General features: G+C 52.5%; 1 protein-coding gene across 1 annotated transcript; it reads right to left on the bottom strand.

The window, feature by feature from the left end:
• Nucleotides 1-340: 340 nt before the first annotated feature.
• On the bottom strand, nt 341-4,842 carry LOC115660519 (D(4) dopamine receptor-like). Its single transcript, XM_030581994.1, has 2 exons — nt 3,675-4,842; nt 341-2,736 (listed from the first exon to the last, which is right to left on the bottom strand). The coding sequence occupies exons 1-2, from the start codon at nt 4,840-4,842 to the stop codon at nt 2,252-2,254; spliced, it is 1,653 nt and encodes a 550-aa protein (XP_030437854.1). The 3' UTR covers nt 341-2,251.
• Nucleotides 4,843-12,936: the final 8,094 nt, after the last annotated feature.

Raw genomic sequence — 12,936 nt, 5'->3', positions numbered from 1 at the left:
GAACTGTCTCCATCCCATTCCAGACCATGGAGGTCCTCCCCCCCGACCCAAATAACTTAATTTATTGTAATTCCAGCCAAGTGTACTCTAGATCCAGCTGTGCTATTGTCCTTTACATGACACTGCAAGCTCCTCTGGTGCTTTTCTCTCCAGTCCTACTTCATCAGAGTCCTGAGACCTCCACAACCCCAGCCAAAAACTGGTGTTTGCCAGAACATGCCTCCCCTATTCCAGACCCCCTTGGCTTGTCAGATTCACTGCTTTTGCAGTCTACAGCCAGCCAAGGAAACACTCAGCCAGAGGTTAAATAACTAAATATTTTTTATTTACAGTCCTTTTAATTAGATCTTTTTTTCCCCAGAAATATATAACATTTAAAGGGGGGGGGGAAAGGAATCTACTTACATACAGCTCCAAATCCAAGAGATAAAAATATACTTTGGACAGTAATAAAAAATAGTGTGCATGTAAAGAGCATTTGGTGCAAACAGGACAGAAGAGACTCCACAGTACAGCTTTTTCCAAATCTCCTACAATATACACTTGACCAAGTCATTTACAAATACTATTTCAATTTGATGCAGTTTCCACAGGTCCATGATGTATAAATCACTGCAGGGGGGAAGAGAATGTCAGAACCTGCCTGAAACAAGCAGCAGGAACACTGAGGAGGGAGAACAGATAAAATGGCTATTTACAATCCAACATTAAGAGAAAAATTCTCTAATTCAAGTCACAATGGAGAGCAGAGGTCATTTTGCTCTAACCCAGCATTACTGCACTACTGCTTTCCTTGTGACATCACACATTCGCTTTAAGACTTAATATTTGTTGACAATGGGAAAGCCCAGCCTTTCCCTGAATGGGGAGGTTTCAGGGGCTGGAAGAATTCACCTTGAAAAAGAGCAGAGAAACTGCCCAGGGCCTTAACCGCAGCTGCACTTCCCAGATTGCTACACACTTTGTTTGCTCACTTCATCTTTCTGGGTTTCTTAATTTAATCCTCTGGTCTGGCTAGAAGTGAGAGAGGAGAATGGAGGAACAGCTCCATCTCCTGACTTTCTCCATTATCATCCCAAGTCACTAAAAGTCTGGTTAACCAATTACAAAATGTCAATTTCTCACTGGTTTCTGGGGAGTGGGCCAGCAAAGTGCAAAGGTGGGAGCTTCAGGAGGGGATACTTCAATTAGGATGGGACATTCAGCCTAGCAAACCCCCCAGCCATACAGTGCAGGAGTGAGGCTAGCCATCAGCCTGCAGCTCCTTCCTTTGCACCAGGACACAGTTTAGGAGAGCACCCAAAGTCAATGCTGTCAGCAAGGGGTTCCCTAAAGTTCCACCCCTGTGACCTGAAGTCTTTTGTCCAGACTGGTCAAACACACGGAGGATGAGAATTTATCCAATTTAACTAAAACCTACTCTAAAACCCCCCAACATACAGATGGCAGAGGTAAAAAGGTGTTAAAACCAGACAGACTGTCGTGCCAGAAGCTGCAGTTTTCTCTTTTAAAAGTATCCCCCCAAAGTGAGTTTGTGTCCTATGTCCAAGGTCCCCGTGAAGTGAGAGGGGAGGGGAAGGGAAGGAGGATCACCCAGCTGGGATGGCAAATGGAGCAGGAGGCACAATCTGAGCCTGGGGAATGGAGGTAGGCAAGTCTGCAGCCAGAGCAGCAGTGCAGCAGGCCCTTGGGCAGGTTTCAGAAGCGATCACATGGTGGGTGCAATAGCCACGGGGCAGGAACCGCAATGCCTGCTCGACAGTCCCTTTTGCAGTCAATCTCACACCTTCCCCTCAGCCCTTAAGCTTCACCCAGCCTTCTGCACACCTGGCACTAGCCATTAGTGCCAATTCATCAGGTACTCTGGAGTGACCTGGCTTGTTGGGGAGAGAACCACGTCCCCTTTGGCTTAGAAGGAGACTTGTCACACTGCACTGATGGAGAGGCAGTTGTCTGATCTACAGAATCCCAGAGTGGGGCTGTAGGGCAGCAGGGACTTTATACCTTCTCTGCCCCTGGCTGGGATGGGCCAGGGCACTTCGCTCCGAGTGGATGTCCTGTTTCATTCACAGCAGAAGCTCATGACCACACTGTGACCAGTTCCCCACACAAAACCCCTTCCCAGGAAGGGCTCCTTAACCCAAACACTCTTTGTATATTTCTCCACTGACACCATTTGGTGAAGCTCATGGAAAGACACTTGGCTTCCTCTGGTGACCTGACAATTTCCTTCCCCACAGCCCGAGCAGCCCTAGCCCCAGGAAGAGGCAGCAGCTCCTTCTGCTGCACAAGCATCCAGGCTCTCGACAAAGCCAGGCATTCGCACGTCTTGCAGGCCACAAAGAGACTGATGCACTGTACAGAACCCAGCACAGGAATGGCCTTTCGTAGACACTGCAGCTGACGCAGAAGGTGTCAAGGTAGCTTCTAGGCTAGCTTGTGCTACTCTGGGCAGTAAGGTGCTGGTGGAAGACCCACTGCAGAAGCGGTCCAGGAGGACAGCAGGCTGGCTGCTGCGCCTCTCCACCGCTGCACTGATGGTGACCATCCTGTGCACGTCCTGCTCCCACTTGGCTCGGCTGCAGGGCCCACAGAGCTTGTGCCCGATTTTCTGGAACTTGTGTCTGAAGTTCCTGTTGGTCCAGAAGTAGACAAAGCAGTTGAGGAAGCCACTGCCACTAGGCAGCCACAGGGCCACGAACTCCAGCCACTCGTGGACTCTGTCCTTCGTGATTGCTGCAAGAAGGAGAGCACCAAGTAAGCGTTCCCCACATTACAGGGCTCTTCATGCCCAGGGGTGAGACCCTGTGATCCTTCCCCACCCAGGGCGGGCAGAGGGCAGAGGTAAAGGGAAACCAAGTCTCCCAATTGCTGCACCGAGCTACTACAGGATGGAGGAAACGGTCAAGAGAAGGAATCCCTGGCCCTAGTACTAGGAAGCAATAGCTAGGTATTTACTGGCCCCCTTTTGCTGCAGCGTCCCCGTCCCCAAAAGCAATGTGAAGAATCCCCCACCCCTCACCTCTCCCAGGCAAGCACTCAAAGCCAGGCCACTTCAAGCAGGGCTCCCAACCACTCCTTGGTTTGGGGTCTCTCCTCTCCCCCAGGACAGGGCAAGTGCACCTAATAATGATATCAGTACATGGTGTTGAGGTGCCCCTCCCCAGCAGGGGCTGATTCTAGTATCGCCAGCCCCACAAGTTACACACACAAGCCAGACCCCCAAAGACATGAGGTTGGCTTACAAAGCTGAGAGATCATAAAAGCACGGGCAGTTTGTTTGCGCTCCCCTGATAGCCAACCTGGGCGTGACACACACACACCCACACACCCACGAGGGGGCTCCACTTAACTGCTTCCATCCTCATTGTGTAAGGGTCCCATTCCCTGCTCGCCAAGGGAGCCCAGCACCAACCCTGGGCACAGGCTTGTGAGAGGGTGGTACCCACCGCAGCTCATCCGTTTCCATGAGCGATCCCCCACGTCTCCCCCACCCACCATCTCCCTTCCCCTCCCCACTGCCCCATCCCCTCCCCTCCAGCCCCCAACCCCCCAGCCCCCAACCCCTTCCTCTCCCCTCCAGCCCCACTGCCCCTTCCTCCCTCCCTCTTCCCCATCCCCCGCCCCACCCTACTGCCCCCCTTTCCCATATCCCCCGCCCCTCGCGGACCCACCGTTGTACAGGATGGTGGCTATGCAGGGCGCCCAGCAGACGTAGAAGGCGACGACGACGGGCACTAGGACCCGGGAGGCGGCGTCCAGCTGCAGCAGGCGGAGCCGCCTCAGCCCCGCCCCTTTGCCGGGCGGCCCCGCCCCGTCGGCGCGCCGGCGCTGGGCGCGCGCCGCCTGCCAGAGGCGCAGGTTGGCGAAGGTGACGGTGGCCGCGGCGGGACAGAAGATGGCGGCGGCCAGCAGGCCGGCGTAGGCGGCGTTGGAGGCGTAGTCCGGCTCGCAGAGCAGCGCGGCGGCCGAGAAGCGCACGCGCAGGACGGCGGCGCGGCCGGGCAGGGCGACGGGCAGCAGCAGCAGGGCGGGGCCCAGCCAGGCGGCCGCCAGCAGCAGCGCGAGGCGGCGCCGGCCCAGCAGGCGCGCGTGGCGGAGCGGGAAGAAGACGGCGACGTAGCGCTCGAGCGAGACGCCGGCCAGCGAGTAGAGCGCGGCGCCGAAGACGCTGCAGTTGACGAAGGCCGCGGCCCGGCAGTAGGGCTCGGGCGGGGGCGGCGCCGGGGCCAGGCCGCCGTACAGGTTGAGCGGCACCACCAGCAGCGCCAGCGCCGCGTCGGCGGCCGCCAGCGAGAGCAGCGTGAGGCGGCTGCTGCGGCTCCAGCCCGCCACGGCCGAGGCGATCACCGCCACCACCGCCGCGTTGCTCACCATCACCAGCGCCCCCAGCGCGCAGATGATGCCGATTTTCAGCCGCCGGCTGCCGCAGCAGCCCCCGGCCGGGCCCGGCTCCCGCGCTTCGCCCGCGGGCCGGGGCCCCCCGCAGCAGCCGCCGGCCGGGCCCGGCTCCCGCGCTTCGCCCGCGGGCCGGGGCCCCCCGCAGCAGCCGCCGGCCGGGCCCGGCTCCCGCGCCTCGCCCGCGGGCCGGGCCCCCCCGCAGCAGCCCCCGGCCGGGCCCGGCTCCCGCGCTTCGCCCGCGGGCCGGGCCCCCCCGCAGCAGCCCCCGGCCGGGCCCGGCTCCCGCGCCTCGCCCGCGGGCCGGGCCTCCCCGCAGCAGCCCCCGGCCGGGCCCGGTTCCCGCGCTTCGCCCGCGGGCCGGGCCCCCCCGCAGCAGCCCCGGGAGCGGGAGGCGGGCAGGCTGGCGAGCAGCAGCAGCAGGAGGGGGAAGCGGGTTCCCATCCTGAGCATGCTCCCTGCCCGCCCAGGGGCCCATCGCCCGGGGCCAGGCATTATATAGCTGGCCGGGTGGGGGGCGGGGGAGCTGGGCACCCAGGGAAAGGTGGGCGCTGCCTGGAGCGGCGCCTGGGAGCGTGGGTAGAAATGGGATCCAAGAGTATCCCAGTGGGATCAGAGAGGGGCTATAGGGTGTCCTGGGAGCAAAACTAAGTCCCATGCAACTTCGGACAAGCTTAGTCTAGTGCAGCAGCGGCCCAGCCCCCAAACATCTTCTCCAGCTGTCAGCTTTGACTGGGAGATTTAAAGGGAAACACCGCAAGGAAGGGAGCTTACTACATAAATTCACATCTTTAGATTAAATACTAGGCAAGGAATTCAACCAGCCCTGTTCAACACTGAGTATGAGTCCTTGGAGTCGAGGCTGTCTGTGACACAGTCACTGCCTGTTGTGCCATTGTCCGTAAATAAAGCACATAGCTGAAACTTGTGTTGACTCTTAAGTGTAAACAGTTTGCCTTTCTGCAGATTTCTCAGCGTCATCCATTTTTGTACAGATGGGGAAACTGAGGCACGTACATTTAAAGAATGTGATTGTCAAAAGTGCTGACGTAGTTTAGCAGCACAAGTCTCACCGAAATTCAGCAGGACTAAGCCAATCAGGCAGTTTTGAAAATTCCTCTCATCTTCCACTGGTCACACATTTAAGTGGCGGAGCTGGGACGTGAACCCAAAGCCTGGCTACCGTGCTTCCTCGCTGGCCATGTACACTAACCTTGAGCTGATGAAATGAAAGTGTGATGCCTGTCAAGCTTTTTGCATTCTTTGATGCTTTTCTTCAGTTAGACTATCTGATAGAGCAGTCACAGTTTCCAGGAATTTGACCAGCTGGTACCAAGATGGCGGGTGAATTAAACTGAAGGCAGTGTTGCTTTCTTATAAGTGAAGATATTTAGGAACAGAAGAGGCATCAGGAGATGGACTGCTGATTTCTCACATGTGGGATAACAATAGGCATGAAATCAAAATTTTCTAGTTTCCTCTCTTTTGGGTCTTTATCCAAATTGATTTAGCTAGGAAGTAATTGTGAGGATGGAGTAACTGCTTCTTCTCTCTGCACAAGATCCTTCCCTTTGGTATTTGAGACAAAAACTTAAGTATCAGTAGCAGCCGAAGGAAGGAGTTGATTGGAGAAAAGCTTCCACTGAAGATTTGCCACCACTCTTGACTGGAGCATTGAAGGCAGCTCCAACTGCTCTGAAGAGATGCCACCCTGGTCTAGTAAGGTCCAGTAGTCACTGAGCTGGTTCATCATCATCATGCCCCAACATATCCCCTGTAGGGATGGATGTCTATGCAGAAAACCCCTATTCGTGTTCGTTGGGTTGACCAGTCTGCTCAACCAAGAGCCATGCTGGCAATGTGCTCGAAGCCCAAGGGCAATGTCTCTTATCTAAAACAGAGCAGATTGTAACCACTCTTGCCTTTTAGGGTACAGAGTTTAGAGACTAAAGGTCCCATCATGCAATATCACTGGGTCTGTATCAGTAAGAAGTCCTTCAGCTGATCTCAATTACAGGCATGGTTCATAGAAAGCTGTTGTCTTATAGCCAGGATCTGGAACAGAATCAACGCTCTGAATTGGATCTTGAAGCAGATAGGAGGCCAGTTCTCCCTGCCAGCCCAGGATGATTATGGGCATATGACTAACAGCAAGCAAATATGTTATGCGTTCTGCACCAGCTGAAACTTCAGTAACCCCTGGTGCAGAGCACTTTGGAGCAATCTCACATGGCAGAGACAAAGGCATGGATCATTGTCGTGGGGTCTATATTAAAGAAGAAAAATCATAACCTCCTAACCCAGTGCAAAATGCTTGTGTCTATCACCACTACCTCAGCTTCCATAGGCTGTTGGGAGTCCAAAAGAACCAGGAGACTATACAACCCACTGTTAAAAAGAGGCACTCTTGCTCGAGAGAGGGCAGATTGCACCCTCTCAGATTCACGTACTGCTTTCCCCTGTCATCTCTGCCTTTTCAGGCTGAATTTCAGACCATTTGTTGTGTGCAATGTTGTAGTTGTATTGGTCCCAGGTATTAGAAAGAACGAGACTGGAGACAGTTTCCTGTCATACAAGTCCCTATCCTGGTAAGGGACTAGGAAGCAGAGAAAATGCATTGTCTGCATCCATGAAAGAAGATGTAGAGCTGAGAGGCAGTACAGTCTAGTGGCTAGGACTTTGGATGGGGAGTCAGGAGGCCTGGGTTCTATTTCAATGGCTGCAGCAGACCTATTTTGTATGATCTTGGGCAAATAACTTACCCTGTTTCCCTTCTCACTCTTTGTCTAATTAGTTTGTAAGCTCTTTGAGCCAGGAACTATCTCTTGCTATGTGCTGTGCCCAGAACAGCAGAGTTCTGGTCTTGACTGGGGCCTCTAGGCACTCTAATGCAAATCAACCCTCTGCTCCTGTATAAAGACACTACAATGCAAAGGAGAACGTGAGAACCTAGATGATAGATGGATGGCACTGCAGCCCAGAATTTTACACACTCTCCCCTGATTGACAGTTTTCAAAGGAGCTTTTCCCAGGAAAGGTACTCTAACGCCCCATCAAAGGTTTTCCCTCCTCTCCTCTTCAAACTGCTCACAGGAAGCACTGCCACTTGGGCTGTATCTCCCGGGTGTGTGACACAACCTGGGTGACTGCACTGAGAGAGGGCATGGATTTTTGCCCTGAGGGTCCTTGGCACTGGGTGGAAGAGAACTACTTTTTTAAGTCAAGCTGAAGTGTGTTGTAAGCTTGCTCCTATATCAGTTTGTTTTCTAACCTTTGCCTGACTAGATGTCTTCTGATTTTCCAGACAGATGTGCCAGTGCCCATAAAATGCCAGTCATGTTTTGTAACAAACAAAGCTTGGAAAGAGTCCCTGCATGGTTAATGTTTGGATGCAGAAAGTGGTTAGTTATGTTGGCACAAGGAGTCTGTCAATTTTCACCTCTGTGTAAATTTGCAGTTAGGATTCAGTGGAAATTAAACTCAACCAGATGCAGCCAAGAGAGCACAACACTGGGCAGGTTTCATTCCCAGTGTTGTGACTGCAGAATTGAAGATGCATTAAATGATATTGAGAGCAAGGCTAGGGTTCCTAAAGATGACTGCCAGGCTGCTAGTGCTGCAGAGGTGGCATGCCGCACGTGGCAAACATTGAGCCTGGTTAGCCAAACAGGGCTGCTGAGTGGTCAGAAGTTCTGAATATGAATTGTCCTGGCCAGAGGATAGCGGGCACAGGGACAGGTGTAAGGACATGTATAGGAGGAAGGAAGATCTTGTGGGTAAGGCAGGAAACTTGCTGTCAAGAGACTTGGATTTGGTTTCCTGCATTGTTGCAGACTTCTCGTGTGATGAGGGGTAGGTCACTTAATCTTTCTTGCTTCTGATTCCCCAGCTACAAAGGGAGAGTAATCCACCCCACTGGGAAGATGTGGAGCTCAGCCAGTGTCTGTGAAGCTCTTTCAGATTCCCATATTACAGGTGCTAGGGAAGGGCAATGTATTATATTAAAGCCTTAAATGTTTAGTTCATCCTGGGGAGTGTCTCCTCCCCCCCCCCCCCATTACCAAATTCAGACATCATGGCCTGGTTGATTTCTTTGCCTGGAGGTTGCCCATCATGGGAAGGGGTGGTTGATACGATGGGGCAGAAGGGGTATTCCCTGTTAGCAGCAGTGTGGGTTTGGGGCATTGTTAGCCTTTCCATCTGAGGTGTTCCAAAAGCAACTGAATAGTGAGCTGCATGTTGTGTCCCTCTTCAATCCTGCTACTGGAAGGAGCATTTGGGTCATCCTGTGAATTACCAGCCAGCAGGGTCCCACTAGGACCTATGGAGAGCTCTATTATGGATGGGTGAGGGTAACCGTGGAGTAAACAAGAACAGAAGAAATGGAAGTGCTCTTTAGAAATGAGTCTGAGAAGTTGTCGTTGACGACAACTAGAGATGCTAGAGATGGGGCTGAGTATGTGGCCAAACATGTCCCATGCAGTCTTCTTATCTCAACTCCTTTGTTTGGGGTGCAGGAGAACCTGGGACAGTGGAGCTTTGGAACCAGATAATCTGTACAACTGTCTGAGAAGCATGTATTCTTAGTGAGCATTGTCATTCCTTGTGCAATATTAACTGAGTAAGTAGTGTGGGGGCAGAAATTGCCTATTAAAAGGAACGTCTGACAGCCCCAATTTATCAGGGATTTGTGGAGTGTGATCCATGTAGTGATTACGATAGGCTACAATTCCCTGGCTGTTTGCTTTTCTCTCTGGCTTCTCTAGGCAGAGAGATTAGACTCATTATTTTGAAACGGTGCTTTCATTAAAGTCTTTTTAAAGCTCGTTCCCTGTAACATAAGAGATGTCTTTGAATCAAAGGTCTTTCCTATTGAAGCACAATTGAACACAGCCTGAGAGCCTTGCTGTTCGGATATCATCAGCTTCCAATTCCACATCCACTTCCTTAGCTATGTCTCTGCAAAGAGTCCTATTGTTTAAGCTCCTTCAAACACCTGCAATGGAAAAAATGGCTCTAGGCAAGTCTGAACTGAGAAAATTTCTTGGTTCACGGGGCTGGCACTTGGGAGGTGCAATTGCAGTGGGGGAGAGAGGTGCTCAGGACCCAATGCAGTTCAGCAGGTGGGTACTGAAATAGGAATGTACATGACCTGTAGTAAAAAGCTCCTCCTGTCCCCACCACCATCTTCCAGGAGGGCTCACTCCTCTGCTCAATAACAAGAAGAAACTCCCCTGGAGGACCTTCTCTGTTCTGATTTGAGGTAAACGTTTGTCATGGTTTCTTCAGCAAAGGAATTCAGGGTAATGAGGCCGGTCCTCAGCCCTTGTCACTCACTCTGCCTGGTTTGTTGCTGGTGATTATACCAGAAAGGATGCGGGCTGTGTCCCTGAGGGAGTCCCTGCTGCTCCCAATACCCTGTTGAAGTGCCCCAAAGATTTCTTTCAGGCCAGCTCCAAAAATCTCCATAGCGAGTGTGGATTTCCACTCACCTTAGGATGAAAAAAAAGCCATCTGTCCTTGTTCTGTAGAGCTAGAGTCCCCTGTGTGATGTGTGCTTGAAGTTTTCTGGGTCTGTCTGAACTGGGCCTCTGATCTAATGGGAGAAATGTTTCTTTTAAAGTCTAGCTGGATGATTTGTCTGGTTTTTGAACATGCATCAGCACAGCTGGTCCCTTTTATCCTGCTATCTAATTTGCTCGCCTTTTGGTTTACACGGCAGCAGTCAAATATTAAGTTGTCTATAATGAGTCAAGTTAGCACCTACAAAATGGGCTCTCTAGTTCTAGTTTGCAAATATCTCCGTTTCTGATGTTGAATCCTCCTTGGGGGCAAATTGGGTCACAGGAGACTTAAATTGTAGGAATAATCCTTATTAGTTGTGCAGCTAGATCCTTATGCTGTGGTTATCAGCTGGAAAGTGACTGTAAAAATGACATTAAAGGATTCCATGCTGAGACTGCCTTAATAGCAGCCAGGACCGATCTGCTCACGTTACAGAGCAAACTTGCCACGGGATCCCCAAATGAATCTGGGTTCCTTCTAACTTGGGCCTGTCACTGGCAATAGAGTCCATAGTCAGTGGAGTTGGCAGATGAGCAGGCATGCAGGGAGTTAACCAGTGAGCAAGAAGAGGCGGCTTTTACATGGACACTTTTCTTAACATCATTGCCCTTTAACACAACCACAAGTAAGAACTGTATGGAAGAGGGTCCAGAATGTCCCTTTGCTACTGTTGGGCTGACCTCAGGGGACTCTGCCTCCACTTAAAAACTTCCTTGAGAGGAGGTGAGGCTGCGATGCTGGCCCCACTCAACTGTGGAGCACCCGTGGAAGCAAAGCATTTCTGGTGACGAGGCACGAGACAGATGGAGAAACCAAGGGAGGGCTGTGACTCTGGAACTGCAAACTCAGCTCAACTGAATGAGACTTTATTGGCACAACAAGCAGGGAAAGCATTGCCAAAATGTAAAAAGAGTTGGTCCCTTCATGTCTCTGGCAGAGAGGCACGATCCACCTAGGACAGAGCTATAGATTGTGTTGGGGTTTGGTCCCATGTCCATTACTGATCCCGGGGCAGGTAGCTCCATCATGTGATGCTGTCACTGCGTCTTTTGCCTTTTGTTCGGGGTCAGGCATGGTGTTTTCTCATTGCTGTTTGATGAGACGTCTCTCACAATGTCTAATAATTAGAGGCAGTCCCTCCTCACACTCCCGTATGTGCACAGTCAGAGCACTATGCTGAATGAGGACTTGGAGCAGGTTCCACCACAAGAGAGTTAGCTGGTCTAGCATCTGAATGCTGCCCTTGAGGTGAAATCCACCAGTCACATTTCAAGGTTGACCACATGTATCTTTTGAAACTCTGCCTTGCTGAGAGTTATTGATGATTAATAAGCACCAGGGTGAAGAGTTCTCATGGAGATCCTGCAAAGCCAGGGATACATCCTTAATACGCTGCTTTCAGCATCAGACCACTCAGCTGTATCAAAGCTGGAGATTGTTCATTAGTGTTTCCCGTCTCAGCCCACCAAAGCACATGCTTGCGTGTATTTGCACCTAAGAGTTTTATCTTCACCTGTGTTATGTACAAGATCTTCCCTTAACTGGGAGGTCTAGCCCCAGCAGTTTATACATGAAAATTAATAAATCCAGATTTGGTAAAAGGTTGAATCAGTTGCTTTTTAATGGTCAGGGTTCCTCCCTGCCTGAATGGTGATAGCCTGGGTTTACTTCAAAATGGACCATGTGGATGCTCAGGAGGCGTGTGCAAAAAAGCTGTACAATAGAACAGGTGCAGGGTTAGTGTCCGATATTTGAGATCCACCCCACACCCAGGAAATGAGGCCTCCTCCAGCACAGCTCATGGGGCCCCCCTACTCAGAAGAAAGAGGGGCTCTGTCACTGGAGCATTTCCCAGATCAACTGGGGTATGAGATCCAGCACTGAATACCCGTCCCTTGAAATAGCCTGCCTCCAACCTCCTCCCATTTAAACTGGGAGCTGTTTGCTCAGTTGCTTCAAAGTGAGTCCATGTGTGCCCGCAGAAGGGAAAAAGACTTTCCTATGTGTGTCCCGAATGCAGACAAAAGCAGGTACCCTCTGGGGGCTGAGAATGGAGCAGGAGGCCAGCGTGGGCAAATGAGGGGACCTAGGAGACAGCCCCCTGCCCCCCCAGCTAAAAGAATGCAGCCCTGAATCTCACACGAGTGGATGGAGGGGTCGTAGCAGCGTGATGTTGCTGCTTGGAAGCAGCAGGTGGCAGCCGAACAACACGGCCGGCTTTCGAGCTGGCTGGTGAGTGGAGAGCGATGGAGTCCGGCAGGACAGGCATGGCCAAGCTGGGCACATGGGAGCAGCTTGAGCCTTGTGCCCTGCAGGAAGGCCTACCCAGGAGAGCCCTGCCATGTGGACCTGCCATTCCCACCTCCAGCAGCTGGGAATACCTAGAAAGCTCAGGGCCTCTCCTGGGGCTGGCAGGGACTCCTGGCTGCTCCCCGTTCAGTGGGGTGCCAGGCCGGCAGCATAACGCTCCGGTGGCCCTCATCCTCACACCTGCCTCTGAGTGTGATTCCCATCTTGCCCATGAGGCCCGGGCCAGTCCAGCCACTCCCTGCCTGAAGCTGGTGGCACGTAATTCTCTCCCAGGCTCGATGCTGCCAAGCCATTGGCTTCCAAATGTCGCAGACCCACCTGCATTAATGTCGGCTCTTCCAGCCCTGTGTGGCCCAGGGCTGGGGCCCATCTGCTCTCCACTGTCTCCCTGACCCTTTCTGCTAGCCTGGCTTCCTGCCCCTCTTTCATTCCTTGGCTGCAGCCCGTGCAATCCATGTTTCTTGTGCTCTCTCCCCCACCTCATCGCTGTGCTGCTTTCTGCTGTGCCCTCGCCTCTGTTCCTGTGGCTGAGGGCAAGGCTGGAAACTGCCCTGTCTCTGACTGGGGAACCCTCCCGGCAGGTGGAGCACCAGCTGTTAAATGGGGCGGTGATCCAATCACACCCCAGCGGGAACCACAGTGACCCCCAAGTTCTGGGATCCC

Source organism: Gopherus evgoodei, chromosome 12, assembly GCF_007399415.2.
Source record: "Gopherus evgoodei ecotype Sinaloan lineage chromosome 12, rGopEvg1_v1.p, whole genome shotgun sequence".
Taxonomy (NCBI): domain Eukaryota; kingdom Metazoa; phylum Chordata; order Testudines; family Testudinidae; genus Gopherus; species Gopherus evgoodei.
This window is presented reverse-complemented; position numbering and strand designations above follow the sequence as displayed.

Bases quoted from the DNA above. Each gene is read 5' to 3' on its own strand.
- LOC115660519 (XM_030581994.1), bottom strand. From the start codon at position 4,842: ATGGGAACCCGCTTCCCCCTCCTGCTGCTGCTGCTCGCCAGCCTGCCC. The intron at 2,737-3,674 runs GTGGGTCCGCGA...TCCTTCTTGCAG, and splicing joins AGCCACCATCCTGTACAACG to CAATCACGAAGGACAGAGTC.